The 26,204-nt window shown below is 37.8% G+C and overlaps 5 protein-coding genes across 7 annotated transcripts; 3 read left to right on the top strand and 2 right to left on the bottom strand.

Moving 5' to 3' along the window:
• Positions 1 to 445: 445 nt before the first annotated feature.
• LOC125474245 (short-chain dehydrogenase reductase 2a-like) lies at positions 446 to 3,167 on the top strand. 2 transcript variants are annotated; one of them, XM_048577703.1, is made up of 3 exons: positions 446 to 764; positions 859 to 1,004; positions 2,194 to 3,167. In XM_048577703.1, the coding sequence occupies exons 2-3, from the start codon at positions 889 to 891 to the stop codon at positions 2,999 to 3,001; spliced, it is 924 nt and encodes a 307-aa protein (XP_048433660.1). In that variant the 5' UTR covers positions 446 to 764; positions 859 to 888; the 3' UTR covers positions 3,002 to 3,167. The 2 variants fall into 2 exon arrangements, with proteins under 2 accessions (XP_048433660.1, XP_048433661.1); XM_048577704.1 differs by having other exon boundaries at positions 449 to 764; positions 921 to 1,004.
• A 3,231-nt stretch (positions 3,168 to 6,398) lies between these two features.
• Positions 6,399 to 9,647, top strand: LOC103966586 (transcription factor ICE1). Its single transcript, XM_009379759.3, is given in 5 exon segments — positions 6,399 to 7,781; positions 8,268 to 8,356; positions 8,358 to 8,481; positions 8,590 to 8,760; positions 9,278 to 9,647. Coding segments are annotated over 5 exon segments (1,590 nt in total). The 5' UTR covers positions 6,399 to 6,659; the 3' UTR covers positions 9,362 to 9,647.
• A 127-nt stretch (positions 9,648 to 9,774) lies between these two features.
• Positions 9,775 to 14,505, top strand: LOC125474243 (aspartokinase 2, chloroplastic-like). Of its 2 annotated transcripts, none has more exons than XM_048577701.1 (14): positions 9,775 to 10,361; positions 10,726 to 11,271; positions 11,373 to 11,455; positions 11,557 to 11,597; positions 11,779 to 11,933; positions 12,076 to 12,225; positions 12,312 to 12,407; positions 12,495 to 12,611; positions 12,851 to 12,970; positions 13,056 to 13,148; positions 13,230 to 13,346; positions 13,590 to 13,706; positions 13,855 to 13,917; positions 14,139 to 14,505. In XM_048577701.1, exons 2-14 carry the CDS (start codon positions 10,864 to 10,866, stop codon positions 14,277 to 14,279), a joined length of 1,701 nt encoding a protein of 566 aa, XP_048433658.1. In that variant the 5' UTR covers positions 9,775 to 10,361; positions 10,726 to 10,863; the 3' UTR covers positions 14,280 to 14,505. The 2 variants fall into 2 exon arrangements, with proteins under 2 accessions (XP_048433658.1, XP_048433657.1); XM_048577700.1 differs by having other exon boundaries at positions 13,230 to 13,352.
• LOC125474242 (putative pentatricopeptide repeat-containing protein At2g01510) lies at positions 14,474 to 17,722 on the bottom strand. Its single transcript, XM_048577699.1, has one exon. It carries the CDS (start codon positions 17,043 to 17,045, stop codon positions 14,565 to 14,567), a length of 2,481 nt encoding a protein of 826 aa, XP_048433656.1. The 5' UTR covers positions 17,046 to 17,722; the 3' UTR covers positions 14,474 to 14,564.
• A 77-nt stretch (positions 17,723 to 17,799) lies between these two features.
• Positions 17,800 to 20,943, bottom strand: LOC125474244 (sialyltransferase-like protein 1). The gene is made up of 11 exons (XM_048577702.1): positions 20,595 to 20,943; positions 20,410 to 20,489; positions 20,094 to 20,180; positions 19,911 to 19,988; positions 19,734 to 19,825; positions 19,410 to 19,611; positions 19,100 to 19,190; positions 18,877 to 18,935; positions 18,619 to 18,767; positions 18,374 to 18,455; positions 17,800 to 18,267 (listed from the first exon to the last, which is right to left on the bottom strand). Exons 1-11 carry the CDS (start codon positions 20,719 to 20,721, stop codon positions 17,884 to 17,886), a joined length of 1,431 nt encoding a protein of 476 aa, XP_048433659.1. The 5' UTR covers positions 20,722 to 20,943; the 3' UTR covers positions 17,800 to 17,883.
• Positions 20,944 to 26,204: the final 5,261 nt, after the last annotated feature.

The raw sequence follows: 26,204 nt of genomic DNA, 5'->3' as shown, positions 1-26,204 counted from the left end.
GATTTTATTTTTACTTACACTAATGTATGTGGCCCCGAATTTTATTGTAACATCTGTACCTCTCAAAATTTTCTAAACTAGCAATCAAACATCTAGTCATCTAATTACTACATGCATTCAAATATCCCTTATGAGAGTTGACAACCTCTTTCCTCCATTCCTCAGCGAGATTTGACAATATTATTGGGCACATGCGGGTTAGTAAGAATTGGGTGCTTATCAGTAAGTAGCCAAATATTGCCTTACATTTACCACTTTTTTTTTACTATATTTGTACTATCTTTTTAATAGAGAAGAGATTCACGACACATGTAGATCACATCTTTATTAGAAATGTGATACAAATTAATGTAGTAAGAGTAACATATTTGATATTCTATTTTAAATTATTTTAATTAAAAATTTCAACTTGAATGGCAATAATAGGAGACACTAACCTGATCAATTAGCATAACTCCGATCTATTTTAAAAACTACAACTCGGCTTCCTTGTGTTTTTCAACTTCGGATCATTAAATACGACAGGTCACATATGTTATAAACCATCTTCAACTTCAACATCAACTCGGTTGGTGCTCTCTCTCTCTCTTTGTGCATGAAAACGCGTATCTACTAGCTCTCCAATAGATTCTGGGCCTTGTTTCTGCTACCTTGAGTTCTGCCACTGGTCAAGCAGCTCTTTCTCTCACAAACTCTCTCTCTCTCGCTCTCATCCTCAGAATTCATCAGATCTTTGCCGCAGATATGCTCAAATCACTAACCAGGTCAGTTTACACCTTATTTACCAATTATACCATGTATGCTATTTGACATGATCAAAACAATTATATATGCTAATCCCTAGTAGTAGCTATATAGGGGCTGGAAATTCACGGAAACTGATGAGGGATGTATATGTGGAATATTTGTTTTCTTCTCAGAGAGTTTAAGCTGATCAGCTGCAATGCTTTTCTCTGTAAGCGAGCAAGGCCCTTTTCAACGAGTGGCGCAGCTGGCCATGGAAGGTATGTTCCTATATCATATGATCTGCTGGTGTTTTAGCTGCAGATCCTTCGATTCCAAAAACATGCATGCATAGTAGATGATATTAATTAATAATTTTCCTTCTTTTGCCCATCTTCTCTTCTCTTGTTAATGGAAATCTCTCCTACCTCGGTACCTTAGTCATTGTGATTATTGTCGCGCGCATATATAGTTTTTGTGGCATTATTATTTTCTGTCTCAGTACGCAGTAGTACTATATCATTTTAAGTATATACCATGTTATATATATCTGTATGCGAGGATTTATTTAGTACATATGAATAAACATAACCATCTTGAACAGTTTCCAAGTAAATTATGCATATAACGTGGAGTTATGAGTGATCCCATGATTAAAATTTCATTTCCTAGTAATTAATTTCGGCATATTACTCTGCTCTTTGCTCTCTGCTCTCTTCAATATGATATAGTTTAGTTTATTGAGGTCAACTTGAGTATTTGATTAATAATTATGTTGGCAATGATTAAGATTTACACCCTGCAGCACATGCAATGTTCTCAAGCTTAAGCTACCCCTGGTTAGATCTAAAGTAACTATTCATACCATATGTCTTCATTTATATGAAAATAATCTACGTACAACTAGGACACTGTTACGCTGATACTTAAAATTAATCACGTTTTGTCTTGGTATATTATCTTTTTTTATGTATAACAATGTATAACTGATTTTAAAATACCATTACATTGACTTTTGTTGTAATTATTTTTTTTTAACAAATTTGTTGTAGATAAGTTATTCTTCACTTTTACATCATGTTACGTTTCAACTTTGATCATTATCAGGCATCAAATTCAACTCTTTATTCAAAGTTTTACGCACAAATCACACTTTATATTAATTAATATGAATCAAATTTTGAATGGGGCGGTGTTGCTTTTTTGGGTGATTGCCGGCGTGGAAAAATGATCCACAACTTCGTAGTTGAATGATCAATCCGCCCCCAATAATCATTTTCTTAATCGGACGTCGTTTGGCATTTTCAAACGACATGACTGATCTTGTCTTTTCATTGATATATTCAACCACGCATGTTGTTCCTTTCTTTTCTTTTCTTTTCATTGTATATTAACATGATAATATTAACATCTGTTTTGATGCATTAAGAATCTAATCATCTATTTGCACACTTTCTTTGTAAAAAGCAGGCTGCAAGGCAAGGTGGCCATAATAACAGGGTCAGCTAGCGGGCTTGGGAAAGCCACGGCCCACGAGTTCATCCGACATGGAGCACACGTCATCATTGCAGACGCAGATTCTGAGCTGGGTTCACAAGTCGCCAAAGAGCTGGGGCCCGCAGCCCACTTTGTCCAGTGCGACGTTGCCGTTGAGTCCCAGATAGCTGAAGCTGTAGAAACCGCCGTGGCTCGTCATGGAAAACTTGACATAATGTACAACAACGCGGGAATAACAGGCCCAGCGTTCCCGCCCAGCATCGTTGACCTGAACCTTGAGGAGTTTGACCGCGTGATCCGGGTCAACGTGCGGGGCGCGGTTGCTGGGATAAAGCATGCGGCACGAGTCATGATACCTGCGGGCTTAGGCTCCATACTCTGCACGTCCAGCATAGCTGGCTTGTTGGGTGGGCTTGGCCCTCACCCCTACTCGATATCAAAATTTACGATACCTGGCCTGGTTAAGTCACTGGCGAGCGAGCTGTGCCGAAACGGGATCCGAGTCAATTGCATATCGCCGGGTCCAATCCCGACGTCAATGGTGGTGCGGGAAATAGGGCAGCTTTATCCGGGGGCGCCGGAGGATCAGGTTAAAGAGATAGTGAATGGGCTGGGAGAGCTCAAGGGTGCGAAGTGTGAGGAGATAGATGTGGCGCAAGCTGCGGTGTATCTGGCATCGGATGAAGCAAAGTATGTGACGGGTCATAATCTGGTGGTCGATGGAGGCTTCACCAGCTTCAAAAGTCTTAGCTTCCCTCCTCCTCCGGATCAATCTGTGTAATGTAATGCTAGTATATGTCCAGAGTCAAGGACAGAGTCAGAAATTTCTTCTAATGGGGGCAACCGAAAACAACTCTTATTATAGTGTGGTTATACGCAATATGATATTAAAGATGGTTTCAAATGATGATGTATCACAATTCCAATGTTACAAAAATTTCAATATAGTAGTGGAAACTGACAAAGTGATGAGAAAAATATAAGTGCATGATAGACGGGAGAGGGTTTTTTTCAGTTTGAATGACAGAACAAGAGCACTATTGCTCATATAATATTTGATATAGAGTATAAGTAGAATGCATGTATGTTGAATATTAGATACATATATTTTCTTCAAAGATAACTCGTGTATGTTATATAATTGTAGTCTGCAACTAAACAAACGAATTACTTGAGTGAGGGCATCTGCCCCCAATAAGCCTTCATTGGCTCCCTTCATGTCCAGAGTCCAGACTCCAATTAGGTTTAGACTTGTTTTCGCAACAACGTACACAATTACGCACATGCATGTTTCTTTGTAATTTCAAGAAGCTGGATTATATATGTACTATAATATAATGTTGATGAATTGTTTCCCGGGAACGTACAAACTTACGTGCATGCATGTGTCTTTGTTATTTCAAGAAGCTGGATTTTACATGTACTATATTACCAGGTTGATGAGTTGTTTCCCGGGGAACCATAAAATGGTGTAAGTACATACGTGTGTCCATATGCACACACGTGATTGATCTAAGTATTACTGATTGGATCTTCGGGCCCTGCATTTAGATGTTATGCATTTAACCGCATTTTATATAATCTTATAGCCGTCTAAACAATTCAATAACTTAAATGAAGCCACATAAGCTTTAGGATAAATTTGTATATCCAAAGTTAAACGGTGACAGTCCTCCATTCTCCTGATCTCCTCCCTCCCTCTTTCACGAGAAGCCCTTCCAGATTTCAGAATCCCTAGTGGGAACAGCCCATTCAGCCGAACCAACATTTAGAGTCGATGAGACTTCACATTTCAGAATATCCTCTCATAAAATGTTGTTTTGACATGCTTTGTGCTTTTTTCTTTTTTTCCCATCAAAATCCACAAGCCCTCAAACTCAGAATTACGAACTACGTATGGAGAAATTCTATAGCTTTAGGGATGGGTTATAGAATTGTCAGAAGGTTTTCTTAATTACACATATTTTTCAGTTCATATGTTTGAAGTCGGAAACGGTATCCATAGGCCATAGAGAAATAATACAATCAGGTAAACTATTCTCATAATTGTTTCTAATTGATAAAATACAGTGTGGATTTGTCAACAAGTGTTCTTGTTTGAAAAGAAAAAGAAACTGAATAGAAATAATCTGTGGGAGGAAGTAAAGAAAGAGAGAGATAGAAGGGGAGGAACTAAACACGAAGGGAGAGAGAAAAGAGATAACGGCCGTATGGGATTAACGTAAGTTCGTAAAAGAAAAATAAGTTAAAGATAGAGTAAATGATGTATAAAATCCTAAGTCATCGGATTGCTTGAATGGCTAAGCTTCTATAAAATAAAATGCTGATAGATGCACGACTTTTTATTTGGGATTTTTATTGATTAGTATGTCAATATAGCGTTCGGTTGGTACTTTGTTTGAGTTCACTTCTCAACGTCATATATATTTTCTTAGAAGTAACTTGCATAATACAAATAAACTGTCATGTGACGTTCTATTTCAATTATACAAAATGCATTTTTAACATATCGTTGTGTAATTAACACAAAATGTAATGTAGCGGTAAAATACAAGTTGTTTCTCTATTTGCTCAGAGGAAGAGGTGGAGCCATCCACATCGAGCAACTATACATTATTAATAAGAGTGGTCCCGCAGGTCACACAGCTGAGTGTGAATTCACTACGAATGGTAAACAAAATGCCTGCATGCATGGTCCTGTCTCTAATCTTTTAGCTGTCATGGACCCGCCAGGAGCTTGCAAGCTGGTTTCCTTATTACTACTGTTTCAATAAAAAAATGAATAACCTTGCACTTTTTTCGTGGTGTGGAATCTGTGGATGAATCATATATTTCAGATAAATTTTCAAAATTTAAACTATCGGAAAATATGGAGACCACAACGCCCGTAGTAAAACACAACCGCTTTGGACAGGTCTTCGATCGTTAGTACTCTTCAATCTTCAGACTTCACATGTATGCATGTTGATGTCGGCCAAACGGCCAAGTTAAAACTTGGAACATTTTGTATTTATTTTTCCATATTTGTCTACATTCTGAATTAATTTGTACGTTAGAGACAATTGCAATTAATATTTTGGCATTGCATGGTTGATATTTTATTTTTGGTAGGAACATGGTGGATATATGATATAATTCTCATCTCACGACTTGGTAGTGAGTTGCATGCATGATGCATGCCATGTATGTACACGTACTAGTCCATACTGGACTAGTTAGTTTTATTGGCGATGATGTTGATGTTGTTGTTGTGACTTAAGACTGTTCTAAACGGAAAGTTGGATTTCAATAACACTTAATTAAAGGTGTTTGAATTCTAATTAATTAAGTTAATTCGTCTTACACACATGAACGTTGAACACCCAAACAAAGTTGAAAAAGGAAATTGTAGATAGTGAGATTTATTGCTGGGAGTACGTGGGTGCGGTGAATCGCAACGAATCACGAGAACCTTGGGGTCTCTTTTAGAAAATTTATTCCAAGTTAAGTCTTGCTTTCAACTTTGAACTTTTGAACTTTGAAGTTGCATGGCGCAAATGGCAAAACACAACTTAAAGTTGTTTCATTATCTTGGTGCATGTACCTTATGGTATGTGTGTGGAAGCCACAACATGCAATATTATTTCTAAACTATGCCAGCTGCTGAGTAATTCTAATATCATACGGTCACGTAATGTTAAGATTTTATGTATTTAATTTAGTTTTTACTATTTCGAGAGAATTCATTATTAAACTTGTCAAAAAATGGATCACTGATTCTTTTAATAAAACCTAATTTAAAACTTTTTTCCAAAATAAGATGCAAGTAAGATACAAAAAATCTAAAACGAAAATACTTAAAAGAACAATATTCTTCTAAGTTTATAAACTAATACTAGCAAATTTTTAGTTCGAAAAGACAAAAGCCAAAGCCAGTGCTGCAAATACGGTTTTCTAATATTTCTCTATCGCAAAATCCAAAAGTCAGAGAATTGGTGTTGATTACTTGAAGTGTTCCACGTGAACCAGAAATTGATTGGCTAATTGGGCTTCCGTTAAAATTACTCGTCTCGCTTTAGGTAATTGGGTTGGGCTTTTTCTTTTCTTTTGGGGACCTTGGTAACGCATGTTAATCAGACAGACTCGCCTAAGGTAACACAAGGCGACAAACCAAAAGGAAGCAGCAGCGTGCGAACGCACAGACAAAACGTAACGTTCCAACTTGAACGAAGCCATTTCCATTTCCCAGCTGAAAATAAAGAGAGAAAAAACATTGAGAATCTATATCCCTCCGTTTCTTCTAAAAAATGATGACCCAGCGCTGAGCAAAAAGTTCCCCTCCCATCCTTTTCTGCGTTTTATGCCGAACCTTTGTAACTGAACCCATCCTTTTATTTTGTCTCCTTCAGACGACCTTCAATAAAATTAACAAAAAGCCTGACAAGCGAAGAAACACAGTCATGCTTCCGATGTCGAGCGGCGCCGCTTGGATGGGCGGAGACGAAGACGACGCAGCGTCTTGGACCAGAAACAGCACCACCACCCACAACAACAACAACAACAACAACAACAACAACAACGAGGCAGAGCCCAGAAGAAACGACCAAGACTCGAGCTTGGGAGCTTCTTTTTCAAACTTCAAATCAATGCTGGAAGGTGACTGGTACATGAACAACGTTCTCAGCAACCCAGCTCAAGACCTCCATGCCTTCTCTTCCACCCAAGCTTCTGAAACTACACTTGCTCCTCTGCAACCAATCGACTCCTCCGCCTCCTGTTCTCCGTCGCCGGCCTTCTCTCTCGACCCTTCACAGCCGCCACAGCAGTTTTTGCCTCCAAAATCCTGCTTCTCCTCTCTCCTCAACGTCGTCTGCTCCAACCCTTTTGATAACAACGTCGACCTGGGCTGCGACGCTGGGTTTCTGGGCTCCTTTCAGGGAAATCAGCCTTCCAATTCCTCTGTTCTGATGGGTTTCACGGCCCTCAATTCTCATTCTCAGATGGGTACTCCCGAACTCAGTTCGAGCGCCGAGTTTCCAGCCAGTCGGTTGCTTCCGGTAACGGACAACGCCAATGTACTCGACGGCGACTTTGGCTTCGAAGGCTTCGATGGCTCGGCCGGCGCTCAGCTGCTGAACCGGGCTAAGCTCCTGTTCCCTTCCATGGGTGCTCAGCCCACTCTTTTCCAGAAGCGCCGCCAAAACTCTGTAGGCGACGGGGGTGATAAATTGGGAAATTTGGAGATTTCGGGTCCCAGGTACGGGGGACTACTGGAGAGTTTGGAGAAGAAAAGGAAGAGGAACGAGGAGGGTGAGATGGAGGAAGGGAGTCTGGATGTGTCCGGTTTGAATTATGACTCGGATGACTTCAATGAGTACAGTCAAGTGGAGGTGGAGGAGAATGCGAAGAATGGTGGAAGCAATTCGAATGCCAACAGCACTGTCACCGGTGTAGAGGGAGGAGACCGGAAGGGCAAGAAGAAGGGTTTGCCGGCGAAAAATTTGATGGCGGAGAGGCGGCGGAGGAAGAAGCTCAATGATAGACTCTACATGCTTAGGTCTGTTGTACCCAAGATAAGCAAGGTAGTCATTTTCTGTACCATGTATACTTAGACGTAGTTCTCCATTAATTTACTTTTGCCTTGTTCCTTTGAAGATGTAGTCTTTGTGCTTTCCCCGTCTTTTTATGTTAGTTTATGTGAGTTTCTTGTTCTAATTATATTGTGTTTCTTTCGTTTTTCATTTTAACTAGTACTATAAGTATGTGAATTAGCTGAATTTAACAGCGGAATTTGCGTGGAAGAATTACAGTGAATTTAAGCCATTTAGAAAGCAATGTATTCATACCATTGTATTGATGTACAAGAGAAGTACCCGTGCTGTTTTACATCGAATTGGTCGTTTTACTTGAAGGAAGTTAATATTTTGGAAAATCCATGACAGATCTGATGGCTCTTGATATTGCCTGAAGTTTGGCGATTGTTTGGGTGATTTATCTTCCTGTGTGATTTGTGGCTTCTCGCTCGTTAGTCATAATATCTGATGAGTATTCTGTCATGTTGTAAACAGATGGATAGGGCGTCCATACTAGGGGATGCAATTGATTATTTGAAAGAGCTTCTACAAAGGATTAATGACCTCCATAACGAGCTGGAGTCCCGGTTCTTTGCTGCCTGCTTCAACAAGTTTTCATCCGTTGACACCCACTCCATCCACCCTTCCCTGCCGTGTTAAAGAAGAGCTCTGCCCAAGCTCCTTGCTAAGCCCCAAAACTCAGCCGAAGGTAAGTTTTATTCACCTGGTTTTGTAGTTTGAAGCATGTAAAAGGTGCATAAAGTATGATTGAGGATTTTTCTTTAACTTGTAATATTTGGTCAACTGTATTTTGCAGGTGGAGGTTCGGGTAAGGGAAGGGCGAACTGTTAATATCCACATGTTCTGTTCTCGGAGACCAGGTCTCTTACTCTCAACCATGAGGGCCTTGGATAACCTTGATTTGGACGTCCAGCAGGCTGTGATCAGCTGCTTCAATGGGTTTGCTTTAGATGTGTTCCGAGCTGAGGTATGTTTCTTTTTGGGATAGCGAATTGCTGAGACTGTTTTTACAGTGTACTGTTTCTGGATATGAAGCATAAGGGTGAATTGTATTAACACAAATTAACACACACGCACACACACACACACATATCTATCTGTTCTGCTTTTTAATTTTTGGTGCTTTACCTTTTGACATCCAGATCTAATATATAGTATTATCCTGACTATGTGTAAAAATCTTCAATTTTACTATGGGAGATATGAAAGATGAGTTTGCTATGTTTGCTGCTTCTGAACTTCAACTTTCTATTCTACTGTGTTTGGAAGATAGACTATCAGATAAAGATTTTAATCCCAAAAAGATTACTTGAGGTTGGTCACAAAGTTTGATTGGCATAAAAACTGCTTCGGTTGCATCTGAGCCTTTTTTTCCGGGAATGTCATGAAATACAACTTTGGTATTCTTACTGTATCTTTTGCAGTAGTAAAGTTTTTGGGTTAAGTAGGGACACACAAAATATAATCCCTTGTATGTTGAACAGCAATGCAGGGAAAACCAGTTCTTGCCAGAGCAAATAAAAGCAGTACTTTTGGATTCAGCTGGATTTCATGATATGATGATGTAACTGTTACTCGAGCATTACAAATTGGAGCCTTACAATTGGGAGAAATGAAGGCAGGCAGGCACCCTCAACTCAGCTAGCTAGTTTGCAAATGCGCAACGGCTTCCTTCTCCTCTCTTTGTTCCATCGATAGAGCCCATAGTGCTTAACTCGAAGAATGTCAGCCGATGATGTCCGTAGATTTAGTTTTTTTAATCATCTGTTTTGTTGTAGTGGATTATGTTATGTTGAATCATCAGGCAAAACTGCTCTCTTATCTTTAGTAACTAACTTCAGCTCTTGATATTAATTTCCTCTCTGTTGTGTTTACTTGTGCATGCATGAGTAGGCTACAATGTCTGTTTGCGAGTTGTTTTTAATTGCAAGCGATGTTAGTACTCTAAGTTAGATTAGAGCGAGGTTTAAACTTGGGACGCAATTTGGACCTTAAGAAAGAAAAGCTTCTTTGCAATCGGTGCCAAAACGTTGTTTGACAAATCAAAGGAAGTAATTGTTGAAACAGTCTGAATGGAGGCCCACAGTACTAACTGAGTCAATACGTGTCCACGCGAACCGCGCCATGGGAGACGCAGATAATTCTGGACTCCACGTTTGGTCCAACTTTTCTAAACCGCCAACCTCACTTTTTCTGTCAGCGGCGTCCCCCTACGAAATTTCTGTCAAATTCTGGTGGACTCAGAACTTGTAAGTCAAAAACCTTGGTGCTGCGTCAAAAACAAACAACACAACACTGTCGAAAAGAAGAGGCGCCGCCAGGGTTGGGTTTGGTTTGGTTTATTTGTGTGTCTGTCTGTATGTCTTCCGGGTATTCCTTCGGCATTCCTTGAGAGTATTGAGAGAGTTTTGCCGCCAGCTCGCCCTCTCAATGCTCTGAATCTTCAACGACGGACCACAGAGCCTCTGCCGCCTCTCTCTCTGCATTCCGTTTCCGCCGCGCCGTTCCGTTGTTGGAGGCTCTACGTTTGGTTAGGTCTCATCTTTTTGATTTCTCTATCTTCTCAAGGTACTTTTCAATCTCTCTTACTTTTGTCTTGTTTGTGTTGTGTGTCGTGCATGTATACATGAATGCTGTCCCCTCGCCACTCCAATATCAATGCAAATGAATTTAGGGAATTTTAATGAAAAGATTATTCATTTTAACGAAAAATTATATTTTTAAATTAAAAATTATTAATTTTACTTTTTATTTTATCATTATCCTTAAAAATTCAAAAATTTTAAATCCCTTTCGTTATTTTTCCAATGAATTAATTGCTTCTCTCCGTTTTACTTCAAACAAAACTAAGATTTTGAAATTATCTGCTTTATGTCCTTTTAGCTGTTTGTTTACTTCAGAAATTATTCAATCAAGCTATGGAATTTTGCAGATTGAGCTGCTGCTCAAGTTCGAAATTCGATAAACCGGTTCTGTGTTGGGATCTTGAGTTTCTCACTCTGTGCGCCATAACAATCAACTGTTTCAGACACTCCGTTCACATCATTAGTCGGAATAACTTATCTTTAGAATGGTGACCGCCTTGCATTTTTCCGGAGTTAAAACTCTGTGCCCTGCATCCTCAGAAAGATCTTTGCAATTCAATCAACCACTTTTGTCACAAAGTCTTGGTTTTGCAACTTGTGTCGCTTCCAGCAATGGTTTCTATGCAAGTGCGAAAGACTTTTCTTGTACGAGCAGGGTTTTGAGAGTCAGTTGCGAGGGAGGGATTGCAGATGTTCTTGAAAAGAAACGGACTGACAATCAAAGCCCTGGCGAGAATGAGAAACAATTGACGTGCGTTATGAAGTTTGGTGGCTCGTCGGTGGCTTCTGCAGAGAGAATGAGGGAGGTTGCTGATCTTGTACTCAGCTTCCCACAAGAGAGGCCTGTCATTGTTCTTTCTGCCATGGGAAAGACAACTAACAAACTCCTACTGGTACCACTTTATATGAACATTACTTGATAATTCATCCAACTTTTTATCCCTTCATTTCTTACCATTAACAACTTACGGTCAGATTGGTTTCTCATGAGTAGGCAGGAGAAAAGGCCGTCACTTGCGGTGTTACCAATGTATCTATGATTGATGAGTTGAGCTTCATAAAAGAATTACATCTCAGGTGAGAACAGTGACATATTTTTCTTTCTTCTACAAATTTTTTAGGAAAAATAATTCAATTTTCGATTTTTTTCTCATTGTGCATCACCCTATTCTGAATAGGACTGTGGAAGAACTTGGAGTGGACAGCTCCATCATTTCATGTGAGTTTCTTTTCTTACCCGCACTTACAGTTCACCTTTTTTTTTATAAAGCAAATTATGATCTTTGTTTTGTATATCAGCAAGTTCAAAATATGAAGCAGCCTAAAGGTGGCTTTGTATACCAATGTTCATTGTAATCCTACTGTTTTTTTTGGCTATACCCGTTATCCCTGAATTGCAGCACACCTCAAAGAACTGGAACAACTTCTGAAGGGAATTGCTATGATGAAAGAGTTGACTTTACGAACCAAAGACTATCTGGTTTCATTTGGGGAATGCATGTCCACGCGGCTTTTTGTTGCCTATCTGAATAAGATTGGCGTTAAAGCCCGCCAAGTATGTTCTTTTCCAATTTAATTTAATGGTGAAAAGTGCTCTCAAATTTCCTGCTGTAATTTCTGAAGAATTCCTAATTGTTTGTTAGCACCATTATTGCTGATAGAAAATTCATATGATTGTGTGTTTGTTGTTTTGGCAGTATGATGCCTTTGAAATTGGGTTTATAACCACAGATGACTTCACAAATGCGGACATTTTGGAGGCAACTTATCCAGCTGTCGCAAAGAGGTTACATGGTGATTGGATATGTGATCCTGCTATTCCAGTTGTTACTGGTTTTCTTGGAAAGGTGTCCCTTCTGGCTAACTTCAACGTATCTTCAGTTTTTGAAAATTTCACCCATTAACACTATTGACACTGTTTTTCTGGTTACAGGGATGGAGATCATGTGCTGTGACTACGCTGGGTAGAGGTGGTAGTGATTTGACAGCTACAACCATTGGTAAAGCATTGGGGTTACGAGAAATTCAGGTGAGTTCAAATAATATTTCACTTTTTTTGCCCAATTTCCTAGTTCTAAAAATAGCAAAATATGACCTATTTCTCAATGTCGTACAGGTGTGGAAGGATGTTGATGGCGTTTTGACATGTGATCCTAACATATATCAGCGTGCAGAACCTGTACCTTATTTGACATTTGAAGAGGCTGCCGAACTTGCATATTTTGGTGCTCAGGTATCAATAATGATGCTAAATATTCATAAATATTCGCAACACTTCTCTTATTAAGTGCCAATATTAGACGCAATGGTTTCTGACTTATTTAATACAGTTTTTTTCTGACTTTAAATACTCAGTTTTCCTCTTCTAATGGTTTGAGGTGCTTTGGACCACCTGTATTTTAGTTACAATTGTTTTTGTTCAACAAGAAAAAAAGAAAACATGATTTAATCATTTTTCTTGCCTTCTTGCAGGTCTTGCATCCACAGTCCATGAGACCAGCCAGAGAGGCTGATATTCCAGTGAGGGTTAAAAATTCATACAACCCTAATGCTCCCGGTACTGTTATCACCCATGCAAGAGATATGAGCAAGGTTTGTAAAAGTAGTCTGCTGGAAAATTGAACTCCGCTGTCAAAATGCTTCCAACTTCATTGAGTTTTCTTTGTCTCAATTGCAGGCTGTATTAACCAGCATCGTTTTGAAAAGGAATGTGACTATGTTGGATATTGTTAGCACTCGCATGCTGGGTCAATATGGATTTCTTGCTAAGGTGAGAAAACAAATTACCTTTTTTCTGTTGGTTGTCCTCTTGATAACTTCGTGGCTTATATTTGTAATATTTTCCATGTAGGTATTTACAACTTTCGAAGATTTGGGCATATCAGTTGATGTTGTTGCTACCAGTGAAGTTAGTATTTCCTTGACACTGGATCCCTCAAAGCTTTGGAGCAGAGAGCTTATTTGGCAGGCAAGTGTATGATCTCATCTTCCTTTTCCTCTGACTGGTTATGATTTTCTGGAATTTACTTGACAGATGCATCTAAGCTTTATTAAATTGTCCGCGTATGTTTTGTTATGATTTTTCATTTTATGCATGTTCGTTCTTGTCGGTGCATGGTATGGAAAAATGGTAGCCAATCACGTGCACACTACATATTTTCGCTCGCAATTCTTATATAAGTTCTCATTGAATACCGTATCTTCCTTGCAGGAACTTGACCATGTCGCGGAAGAACTTGGGAAAATTGCTGTTGTCAATCTTCTACAGCACAGATCAATTATATCTCTCATTGGAAATGTGCAGAGGTCATCACTGATACTAGAGAAGGTAATGTATTGTGTTTTGCTAAGTAGTTAAAGAATGTCCCCTAATTTGCTTTTGTTCTTTGGTCGACTGCAACTTGATCCAACATTAGCCATCTCTTTGATCATGTATATTTGATTTTAGTATTCACATTTTTGGTCGCTTGTGGCAGGCATTTCAGGTTCTTCGAACCATTGGAGTCAATGTTCAAATGATCTCTCAGGGTGCATCCAAGGTATCTCCCAACAACACTAGTTCTCTCTCTTTTCATTGTAGCGGTGAAGCCAAATTTTTGATGCCCTTTTATCTGTCTCTCCTAAATCCCAGTTCATTTTCGACTAGGCATGATTCATGAACGAATAGGGTGCTTACAGTTGATTCCCTATGAAATGTTTATAAATTTGATTTGATCATTTCCGTAGTTGAACTTACCATTTACGTATTACCACTGGCCAGGTTAATATCTCTTTGGTTGTAAATGACGATGAAGCAGAGCAGTGCGTTAGGGCTCTCCACCAGGCTTTTTTTGAAAACGATCTCTTTGAAGTAGAATGTGGATCGGAGAATGGTTCGGTCTTAGTATCAGAGCAACATTGAAGGAGATTCGATTCTTCGATTCTTTGAAAATGCACCGTTAGTTTACACACCATATGATTTTCAGCTTTAGTCATTAGTTCTACCATTTCTGGAGAAAATATCTGCCCCTTGGGCTGTCAGTTTAGAATTGAAGACGTGGTATCGCCACCGATATTGTATCATGTTGGATAATGTAATGCTTGTGTTGCAAGGAATTAACTAGGAAATAATTATATTTTTGGTGAAATAAAGAATGAGCAAGGGTTATTATGGTTTTGAAATCCCGTCCCAAGGATCGGGGAAATGTCACCAGAAGTCTCCACAAGAGCAAAGCCCATCTCTAAAATGATGGAACCTGCTTGAGTCTCTAACTATTATTTCCCTCCCAACAATCTTTGTGATCACCTTGATTGCGGCATGGCAGTCCGTGCAAGCTCGTAAGTTCTTCATCACCACTATCGGTGATCCTTCCGGTGTACTGATCAATGCAAAAGCAATTGCTAAGCGTTCACTGTGATATTTCAGAGACTCCACTTTTATTTCCTCATCCTCGTTGTGCAGGGCACAGCTTATATCCGGCTTGTATCCTTCCTTTTCCATCTCCTTCGCCAACGTGTCAATCTTGTTCATAATCTTCGCACTCTGTGGGTGGCTCTTGTCATTCACTGTAAACACGTGAGTTTTGTGATTGATTTCCACCCAACTATACGCTGTAACCTTTCTGATTCCTCTCTCCCTCATCGCCTTCATCACCTTGACAACACTCTCCCATTGACCTGTTGCTGCATAGATATTTGACATGCTGACATAAGCACCTGCATCCCTAAGCTTTTCCATTTTGAAAAGTCGGTCTGCTGCTCTCTCTGCCAATTCTTGGTTCTTATGAATTTTACATGAGTTTAGAACTGATGACCACATAATCTCATCGGGCTCAAATGGCATTTCAGCCATCAATTTCTCTGCTTCACTGAACCTCCCACTTCGACACAACAAATCAACCATTGATGCATAGTGCTCTCTCCTTGGAACAATCTTACTGTTGCAAGTTAAGGAGTCGAAGTACTGTAGTCCTTCGTCAACAAGCCCGCAGTGGCTACAAGCAGTTAAAACGCTTAGGAAGCTCACTGAATCTGGTTCGAAACCAGACTGAACCATCTGTTCGAATGATCTAAGAGTGCCTTCGCCATCCCCATTTAGTGCATAAGCTGAGATCAGAGCATTCCAGCAGACCCGATTCCTCTTGGGCATCTCTTGAAAAATTTGAAGTGCGTCTTTCATAGAACCACATTTTGCATACATATCTAGGAGTGCGCTTGCAGGAAAAACATTGGATGTGAATCCTAATTTGATCACAGATGAGTGTAACTGCTTTCCCAGCGAGAGGGAAGCTAAACTCGCAGAGGCTCTTAAGATGCTAGAAAAAGTAGCCTGGTCCGGACTAACATTTTCTCTGCGCATCTCATTGAACAGTTCCAAGCCTTCCTCATGGACCCCGTTTTGCACATATCCGGATATCATTGCAGTCCATGGAACTGCACTTCTGTCAGCTAGAGTTGTGAATATCCTTTTGGCTTCCTCAAATCTGCCACATTTGGCATACATGTCCACCAACGAATTTCCAACCTGAATTTCTGAATCAGCTGTTACTATAATCGCCTGGGAATGGATCTGCCGACCCATGTTTAAGTTCAGCGTATTTGATGCGATGCTCAACATGGTTGGAAAAGGAAATTTCTTCCTGTCATGTTTAGTTAACTGTAATTCACGAAAAAGATCAAGAGACGCTTTAAATTGCCCATCCCACACATGAGATGTGATGATTACATTGTAAGAAATGCCATCCAACTCTGGCATCTCATTGAAAAGTTTCCTTGCTTCAACCGACGACTCATGCTTTGAGTAGAAATCGAGCAATGCATTCCCCACGAACACGTTCCAAACAAAATTAGTCTTCACCACAAAACCGTGAACCTGCTGCCCAAAGGTTATGTCGTCTAAATTAATACCGGCACAAAGTACTGCTGCGAAAGTGAACTCCGAAGGCTTGTGACCCAAGTTTTGCATTTGAGCAAAAAGGTTTACAGCCTCTTCATTCAAATTATCTTTTGAGTATCCTGTTATCAATGCATTGAACGTAACATTATCTCTCTCGGGCATTTCCTTGAAGAGTCGACAAGCTAAATCCAGGCGACGCGATTTGCAGTAGGAATCAATCAAGGAATTGCAGACCATGAGGGTGGAAGCATATCCCAACTTAAGGACATGTGAATGAACTTGAACTACTTGTTCGGTGGTTCCCATGTCGCTGCATCCGGACAGGAGAGTAGCAAAAGTCACATAATCCGGCTTGGTTCCCCACCTGTGCATGTCGGCGTAAAGTTTAAATGCCTCCTGGTATCGATTAGCTTGGGAAAACCCACCTATTAGTATGGTCCACGTTACCGCTGTACGGTCAACCATGGTGTCAAGCAGCTCTCTGGCCTTGGAAAGATTGCCGGAGTTGACGTAACAGGAAATCATCATGTTTGTGGAGACGGTGTTTTTGTGAGGCATTTGGTCGAACAGTTGACGTGCTCGAGACAATTCACCTCGATTTAGGAAGTTATTGACCAGAAAATTGGACCGGCATGTGTGGGCATCGAAGCCCGTCTTGATGAGACGGGCATCAACGGAGTTTTGGGCGTTGAGGTTGGGATTAGGGAATGGTTTTGGGGAGTCGGGGACTCTTGGTCTTGGAGTTGGAGTTTTAACTTTGAGGAGCGCATTTGACGATCTAAATGTTGTCATATCGTATCGTATGCAATATATCAGCTGCTTTAACCATTTGGGTGGGCTCCTGGCAAATGTTGGCTGTGGAGGCTCGTGCTTGTTGTGCTGTTGCGGCGCTTTCGGCCGCAGCGGGTGGAGGAAGCTGTTAGGATCTGTTTGTATGTTTCTGGTTTGGGCTTCAAACTACGTTTTGGACTCTTGGGTTACTACGAAGGTCCATCTTTTGCTCCCGTAATTTATGTATTTTGATTTTTGTTCTACACTTCTTTTGTATTTTAATAATAAAGTAACCCCTTTACCCACAAAAAAAAAAAAAAAAAACAACGAAACAACCATACAACCCAAAAGAAAAGCTTAATTGGTACTTAAAAGTGAGAAATATAACATCTACACAAAATGTCGCTGACATTTCCTCAAATAAAACAAAATGTCACTTAAATCAGTTTACATGCTTCCGTTGGATAATGAATGCCTATGCAGTAAGTACTAAAAAGAATCTATAACAAACAAACATTAATTAAGCCACCATACATGCGTGTGTATCAGTATTTCCATACATCTTTCTACTTCCAAAAATCTCTACGAATGTAGCCACAAAAATATGAGCATTCGATCAGTGTATCGCTGGCGATGTCTTTCCCACTGCTTAAGGCAGCTTGAGATTCCTCCCATGTCATGACCACTCATCCAAGCATAACGAGAGAAGTGGAAAAAGCCGAGTTCTGTAATCCACCGGGAAGAAGACCATCTCACTGAACATTCCACAAGTCAAGGAGAAACCAGGAATACACGGCTCGGTCTGCTCTAAACCATCCAAATTAAGTCCATAAAGAATCAAACACAGGATATTTCTTGGCTAAACATCTGATTTTAAGGAATGCCTCACGCATACAAGGTCATCCAACTTATTGCCATCCATTTTGTAAAGAGAAACACCTTCCATTTGAATATAGTGGTCCTGCGCCTCCTTCCTCAGACTCTTGAAAGGCAAGACTTCCCATTTATTGTAATTTGAAAACTTTCTTTTATCACTCATGTCTGGAGAGCCTGAGACAGGACCAACTTTGTCAGCGTCCACGTTGCCCGACACCTTGCAACTACCAAACTGTCCCAAGTCACCAGCCTCACCCCTCTTTAATCTCAAGGCAGCTGCATGAGCTCTGCCTATCATTTCCCGACTTGGCACATCTGACCAGTCTTGCTTCCTCTTAGATCTCATGGGAGAATGGATTCGGACAACCTGACATATAAAAATAGTAAAAGTTGAATCGTTTGGGGATAAAAATTCAGGCATGAGCCTATAACTGCCATACATTCTAATAAATAAGAAAAGTTTATGTTCTTACGCCAAGGCACTCTAGGAGCTGGTAGTATGCCCTTCCTTGAAGTGGATTGTGCCCTTTCCTAGGTGCAGAGAAGTAACGTGTCCTACAATGAAGCACAAACTAGTCAGCCAAAGGACGACAGACAAACAATGTCACACCTGAATTGCACTGATGATAAAGGCAGGAATATAATTCCTTGCTTGCTAATAATGATTCCAGCAAATAAATAACAACAGCATATCAAGTAAAAGCCAAACGAAACAAACCATTCAGTATAGCCAGGATCAACAGTGAAACCATATATGTCAACAATGTCGCACATAGATAGTGCTAGTTCTACTGATTTCATTCCGGTTCCTTTGGCACCTCGGCGGAGCACAATACCTTGGAAAAGGTAAACTGGATTTGTAATACTCTGCAATATGTTAGGATCCAAAATGTTAGTCAAGTCTCGGAAAACGAAGTGTGTTAACTATCTACTCAGATAGAACATATATATTGGCCTCATTAGATGCAATCTTCACCTTGATCATTGCATTAAAGTCTTTGTGCGTAACACTTTTGATTATAAGTACCTCATCAGCTGCACAAGAAAGGGAAAGTTGCAAACATGGAAACATACTTCAAGTAAATTTTCTGAAGAGCGATGAAGATTTAGGATTTCACATATACAACAAACAGAAATTAACTCTGCCACACAGAAGTAAGAAATAAAAATTAAAACACACAAATTACTTAGAAGCATACCAGACCCATTTAGAATGGCAACCATGTTTCGAGCAGCACCCCTTACAACAAGGCGAAAATCCCTCTTCATACCAACATACTTGGCATATTTCTACACATATGAAGGACTAATTGAGAGTTTTATCAACTAAATTACTGCCTATTATTCCATAGGAATCTGTTGCCTATAGAAGGAGTAAAACTGAAAAATAACAATATACTTAAGAGGCTGTGTTTCCCAACTAGAACCACAGAAGAACCAATGGCTGTCTGTCATGAAAAAATCAATCCATATATTCACCGATGATAGGAAACAAACATGCTATTTTACCTCATTAACAGGAGCCTCATTGTCCCTTATAACAGCATCATGACTATCAATCTCTTTTCCAAACTCCGTCTTCAAAAGATCTCCTGAATTTCCAACAACTGCACATGTGCGAAATTGCTGAGGATGAAAAGGTGGCTTTGCTGGTAGTAACACATTAAGATGTTCCTCACAAAGTGTCTTATTGTAGCATTTCTTAGTTCCCCTACAACCAAACAAATACAGAGGTAAACAGATGGACTTGATGTTCGTAGGCATTTGCATGCTATAATCTATTGGCAGAAATCAAGCACAGGTTTGGAAGATATAGTGTGTAGACAAACGTACAATTGTGCGATCCTTTGTGGTGCATACTCCTCCCAACCTTTAGGCCGAACATCTAGATACTCCCTTGTCAATACTGTCGTCATGTTCCGGTACTGCATCCATCCTTAAAAGCATCAGTTTGAAGAATCGGCTTAAGGAGTTAATTACACTTAGACAGATGATAGAAGAGAGACAAACCTGCTCCCACAAAAGAAGTGCCTCACAAACATTGTAGGGGTATTCGAGTGCTTCAAACTTTTTAAATTGCTCATTATACTGCAATTCGAGTCTCATGTAAATAGCAATTGGAGATTAGACTAGTATCAAAATTCAAAATTCAAGATGAAATTGTGGTGACAAGGCAAAGAGTAGTCGACGGACCCAGGTGCTGTTAGTTCCTTCCGGGAACTTAAGAGTCAGATTGCAATGGTCAATAATGTGTGCAGTCAGACCAAGCCCTCTGTTTGCCTACATTTACCTTAACCTTTGTAAGAATTCATACCCAACACTAAAACACACAAAAATTACAGAAAAATGAAGAAAGAAAGGAACAAAAACAGATTTCTTGGATCAGTATAACGCAAAAATATACAAAATTGAACTGAATCGACAACTTGAATTAGTGATTTAAATGACAAGATTTAAATTTAAACAATGGATTAACAAAGGCAGATCCGGTGAAAATTAAGAAACTAACCACGCATTGCTTCACAGTAGACTGAAATTCCGATAAAACCCGAACATCATGTTGGGTGTGGAGATCTAATTTCTGATTACCTGGATACATATAATTAAAGATAAAGAAATTGAATTATGAGTGAAACATCGTGTTTAGTTTTGATTTAAAGGAAAAGATATGAACGTGAGTGAGCGAGGGAGGACCTGCGAATAAAGAGGATTGGATGGCGAAAAGGAGAAGAGAGAAGAAGGCGACGGAGCAAATCAGGTAGAGAATAGTGGGCCGCCGGTTGAGATTGTTGCTGCTCGACGCCGGTCTGTGATTTCTCATTGCTCTACTACTGCTCGAACGAACAATAACAGCAGCAAGTCTCTTATTCTGCTTAGCTCGAGTAGGCCACGCGGAGAGAGACTAGGAGAGTGAGACTATCGACATTCGACCCCGAGCTTCTGATTCAGGGAAGCATATACCCAGCCAAGGAAACCAGTTGAATTACCAGACAAGCAAATCAATTGATTCTTCACTCTATTGGTGTATAGTATTTTTTCTTTCTTTCTATTTTTCAACTTTAAAAATCAATAAAAATAGTTTCAGACCTAATAATGTTAGGATTTTATTCAAGGGTCTTACAACATTTTGTTTAGCTACCATGCAAAATTTTTCATCAAACTAAAAATTGTAATTTTTTCATAAAAATTGTGAGTTATAACCTACGTTTCAAATCGATTTTCGAAAATTTTAAGATATTTATTATAAGTCAAAACTTGAGTTATTCTCGTCAACATTTTCCTTAGCTCCCTACAAAAAATTTCCCAAAACTAAAAATTTCAATTTTTTCAAAAAAAATCTTTGAGCTATATAACCTACATTTTTTGTGAAAAAATGCAAATTTTTTATTTTAGCCAAATATTTTTCGTGAGTATTAAAGAAAATATTATATGGCATTTGGAATCGATTTTACAGTTTTTTGAGCAATAAAAGTATATTTAGTAGAATATTTGAGCCAAAAACTAAAAAACTAAGTGAAAGATATAGTAGTGAGGACTAGAGCAATGTCAAAATGGGATTCGCCTCGTTCTGCGTGCATATAGTCCGTCTCGTTTTTATGCCAAAAGCCAACCCCATTTTTGTGAGTGGAGCTTGCCTCGTTTTTCAAACCACCAAGCATGACTTTTGGAAATATTTTGCGTGGGAATTAAGGAAAATTTTGCAAAACTTTTGGATGTGATCATAACATTTATTAGGACCCGAAACTATTTTTTATTGATTTTTAAAGTTGAAAAATAGAAAAAATAATCTAAACTAGTAGTGGGGTCATCAAAGAGATTTGTAGGTTTAGAAAATCTTGGGAATGTCCTAAGTTAAATTTATTAAACGTGTGGTGCGACTAGAATTACTCAAATTTTGGGTTACATTGAATCTTGTAAGAATCCTCAAAAATCATTGGAAAACATGGGTTATAACTCACAGTTGTTGTGAAAAAGTTGAAATTTTTAGTCTTGGGTAATACTTTGTGTATGAGTTAATGAAAATGCCCCAAGACCTTCGGAAGTGATCCTACTGTTTACTATGTCTCAGAACTATTTTTTATTCATTTTTAAAGTAAAAAAATAAAATAAATATATAAACTAATAGCGAGCCCAAAGAGATTTATAGGTGTCAAAAATCTTTGGAATGTTCTACATTAATACTAGAATGACTCAAATTAAGGCTTATAATGAATCTTATAAAAGTTCCCAAAATCGATTAGAAAATGTGGGTTATAACTCACAGTTTTTGTGAAAAAATTGAAATTTTTAGTTCTAGGAAATATTTTGTATCGGAGATAAGGAAAATATTACAAGACATGTGGACGTGATCCTACAATTTATAAGATCCCGAAACTATTTTTATTGATTTTTAAAGTTGAAAAATAGAAAAATAATATAAACTAATAGCGAGGCCCCCAAAGAGATTTGTAGGTGTCGAAAATCGTTGGAATGTCCTAAATTAAATTTAGAAAATAAGTGGTGCGACTAGAGTGACTCAAATTTTTGCTTATAAATAATCTTATAAAAGTTCTCAAAATCGATAGGAAAACGTGTGTTATACCTCACAGTTTTTGTGAAAAAAAGTTCAAATTTTTAGTTTATGAAATATTTTGCTTGGAAATTAACGAAAATGTTGCAACTATTTTTCATTGATTTTTAAAATTGAAAAAGAGAAAAATTAACGAAAACAAATAGCGGGGCCCGAAAGAGAATAGTAGGTGTTTGAAATCTTGGGAATGTACTAAATTAATTTTAAGAAACATGTCGTGCAAGTAGAAGACTCTAACTTTGGCTTATAACGAATGTTGTAAAAGTTTTCAAAATCAATTGGAAAATTGTGGGTTATATATAACTCAAAGTTTTTGAGAAAAAAATAAAATTTTTTGCATTAGGAAATATTTTCCGTCAAAGTTGAGCAAAATATTGCAAGACCTTTGGACGTGATCCTACCGCTTATTAGGATCCGAACTAATTTTTATTAATTCTTAAAGTTAAAAAATAGAAAAATAATATAAATTAAAAGCGAGGCCCCCAAAGAGATTTGTAGGTGTCAAAAATTTTTGGAATGCCCTAAATTAAATTTAGAAAACAAGTTGTGTGACTAGAATGACACAATTTTTGGTTTATAACAAATGTTATAAAAGTTCTCAAAATCGATTGGAAAACGTGGGTTATAACTCACACCTTTTGGGGAAAAAAATTAAATTTTTAGTTTTTAGAAATATTTTGCGTGAGAATTAACGAAAATGATGCAAGACCTTTGGATGTGATTTTATCCATTATTGGGTCCTGAAACTATTTATCATTGATTTTTAAAGTTGAAAAATAAAAAAATAATGAAATTTAATAGCGGGGCCCCTAAAGAGAATTGTAGGTGTCCGAAATTTTGGGAATGTCCTAAACTAATTTTAGGAAACTTGTGGTGCCACAGCTTTAGTGAAAAAATTGAAATTTTAGCTTTAGGAAATATTTTGAGTGGGAGTCGAGCAATATATTGCAAGATCTTTGGACGTGATCTTACTGCTTATTAGGTTTCAAAACTATTTATTATTGATTTATAAAGTTGAAAAATAGAAAATAGTATAAACTAAAAGCGAGGCCTTCAAAGGGATTTGTAGGCATCAAAATTCTTTGGAATGTCCAAAATTAAATTTAGAAAACAAGTTGTGCGACTAGAATGACTCAAATTTTGGCTTATAATGAATCTTGTAAAAGTTCTTAAAATCGATTGGAAAATGTGGGTTATAACTCACAGTTTTTGTGAAAAAATTCAAATTTTTAGTTTTTGAAAATATTTTGCGTGGGAATTAACAAAAATGCTGCAAGGTCATTGGATGTGATTTTATCCTTTATTAGGCCATGAAATTATTTTTCATTGATTTTTAAAGTTGAAAAATTGAAAAAAATAATGAAATCTAATAACGGGGGCCCCAACGAGAATTGTAGGTGTCCAAAATCTTGGGAATGTCGTAAACTAATTTTAGGAAACATGTGGTGCCAATAGAATGACTCTAACATTGGCTTATAACGAATGTTGTAAAAGTTTTCAAAATCGATTGGAAAACTGTGGGTCATTATAACTCACAGTTTTTGTGAAAAAAATTGAAATTTTAGCTTTAGGAAATATTTTGAGTGTGAGTTGAGCAAAATATTGCAAGACCTTTGGACGTGATCTTACCGCTTATTAGGTTCCGAAACTATTTTTTATTGATTTTTAAAGTTGAAAAATAGAAAAATAGTATAAACTAAAAGCGAGGCATTCAAAGGGATTTGTAGGTGTCAAAATTCTTTGGAATGTCCAAAATTAAATTTAGCAAAACATGTTGTGCGATAATAATGACTCAAATTTTGGTTATAATGAATCTTATAAAAGTTCTCAAAATCGATTGGAAAACGTCGGTTATAACTCATAGTTATTGTCAAAAAATTAAATTTTTACTTTTTGGAAATATTTTGCGTGGGAATTAACAAAAATGCTGCAAGACCTTTGATGTGATTTTATCCTTTATTAGGTCATGAAACTATTTTTCATTGATTTTTGAAGTTGAAAATTGAAAAAATAATGAAATCTAATAGCGGGGCCCCCAACGAGAATTGTAGGTGTCCGAAATCTTGGGAATGTCCTAAACTAATTTTAGGCTAGTAGAATGACTCCAACAATTGCTTATAACGAATGTTGTAAAAGTTTCCAAAATCGATTGGAAAACTGTGGGTTATAACTCACAGTTTTTGTGAAAAAATTAAAATTTTAGCTTTAGGAAATATTTTGAGTGGGAGTTGAACAAAATATTGCAAGACCTTTGGACGTGACCTTACTGCTTATTAGGCTCCGAAACTATTTATTATTGATTTTTAAAGTTGAAAAATAGAAAAATAGTATAAACTAAAAGCGAGGCCTTCAAAGGATTTATAGGTGTCAAAATTCTTTGGAATGTCCGAAATTAAATTTAGAAAACATGTTGTGCGAGTAGAATAACTCAAATTTTAGCTTATAATGAATCTTGTAAAAGTTCTCAAAATCAATTGGAAAACGTGGGTTATAACTCACAGTTTTTGTGAAAACATTTAAATTTTTAGTTTTTTTAAATATTGTGTGGGAATTAACGAAAATACTGCAAGACCTTTGATGTGATGTTATCCTTTATTAGGTCATGAAACTGTTTTTCATTCATTTTTAAAGTTGAAATTTTGAAAAAATAATGAAATTAATAGTGGGGCCCCCAACAAGAATTGTAGGTGTCCGAAATATTGGGAATGTCCCAAACTAATTTTAGGAAACATGTGGTGGCAGTAGAATGACTCTAACATTGGCTTGTAACGAATGTTGTAAGAGTTTTCAAAATCGATTGGAAAACTGTGGGTTATTTTAACTCATAGTTTTTGTGAAAAAAATTTGAAATTTTAGCTTTAGAAAATACTTTGAGTGGGAGTTGAGCAAAATATTGCAAGACCTTTGGACGTGATCTGACCGCTTATTAGGTTCCAAAACTATTTTTTATTTATTTTTAAACTTGAAAAATAGAAATATAATATAAACTTAAAGCGAGGCCTTCAAAGGGATTTGCAAGTGCCAAAAATCTTTGGAATGTCCAAAATTAAATTTAGAAAACATGTTGTGCGACTAGAATGACTCAAACTTTGGATTATAATGAATCTTGTAAAAGTGCTCCAAATCGATTGGAAAATGTGGGTTATAACTCACAGTTTATGTGAAAAAATTTGAACTTTTAGTTTTTGAAAATGTTTTGCGTGTGAATTAACAAAAATGCTGCAAGACCTTTGGATGTGATTTTATCCTTTTTTTGGTCCTGAAACTATTTTTCATTGATCTTTAAAGTTGAAAAATAGAAAAAAATAATGAAATCTAAAAGCGGGGCCCCAACGAGAATTGCAGGTGTCCGAAATTTTGGGAATGTCCTAAACGATTTTTAGGAAACAAGTGGTGCCAGTAGAATGACTCCAACAATTGCTTATAACAAATGTTGTAAAGTTTTCAAAATCAATTGGAATTTTAGACGTGATCTTACCGCAAGACTTTTAGAGTTGAGCAAAATATTGCAAGACTTTTGGACGTGATCTTACCGCTTATTAGGGTCCGAAACTATTTATTATTGATTTTTAAAGTTGAAAAATAGAAAAATAGTATAAACTAAAAGCGTGGTCTTCAAACGGACTTGTAGGTGCCAAAAATCTTTGGAATGTCCAAAATTAAATTTAGAAAACATGTTGTGCAACTAGAATGACTCAATTTTTGGCTTATAATGAATCTTGTAAAAGTTATCA

The sequence above is a fragment of a genome, unplaced genomic scaffold (genome assembly GCF_019419815.1).
Source record: "Pyrus x bretschneideri cultivar Hongxiangsu unplaced genomic scaffold, Pyrus_bretschneideri_v1 Contig12, whole genome shotgun sequence".
In the NCBI taxonomy this organism is placed as follows: Eukaryota; Viridiplantae; Streptophyta; class Magnoliopsida; order Rosales; family Rosaceae; genus Pyrus; species Pyrus x bretschneideri.
This window is presented reverse-complemented; position numbering and strand designations above follow the sequence as displayed.

Bases quoted from the DNA above. Each gene is read 5' to 3' on its own strand.
- LOC125474245 (XM_048577703.1), top strand. From the start codon at position 889: ATGTATATGTGGAATATTTGTTTTCTTCTCAGAGAGTTTAAGCTGATC. The intron at 1,005-2,193 runs GTATGTTCCTAT...TGTAAAAAGCAG, and splicing joins GGCGCAGCTGGCCATGGAAG to GCTGCAAGGCAAGGTGGCCA.
- LOC125474243 (XM_048577700.1), top strand. From the start codon at position 10,864: ATGGTGACCGCCTTGCATTTTTCCGGAGTTAAAACTCTGTGCCCTGCA. The intron at 11,456-11,556 runs GTGAGAACAGTG...TATTCTGAATAG, and splicing joins ATAAAAGAATTACATCTCAG to GACTGTGGAAGAACTTGGAG. The intron at 13,353-13,589 runs GTATGATCTCAT...TCTTCCTTGCAG, and splicing joins AGCTTATTTGGCAGGCAAGT to GAACTTGACCATGTCGCGGA.
- LOC125474242 (XM_048577699.1), bottom strand. From the start codon at position 17,045: ATGACAACATTTAGATCGTCAAATGCGCTCCTCAAAGTTAAAACTCCA.
- LOC125474244 (XM_048577702.1), bottom strand. From the start codon at position 20,721: ATGAGAAATCACAGACCGGCGTCGAGCAGCAACAATCTCAACCGGCGG. The intron at 18,936-19,099 runs GTATGCTTCTAA...TTTCTTGTGCAG, and splicing joins TGCCATTCTAAATGGGTCTG to CTGATGAGGTACTTATAATC. The intron at 18,768-18,876 runs GTGAAGATTGCA...AACATATTGCAG, and splicing joins ACTTTAATGCAATGATCAAG to AGTATTACAAATCCAGTTTA.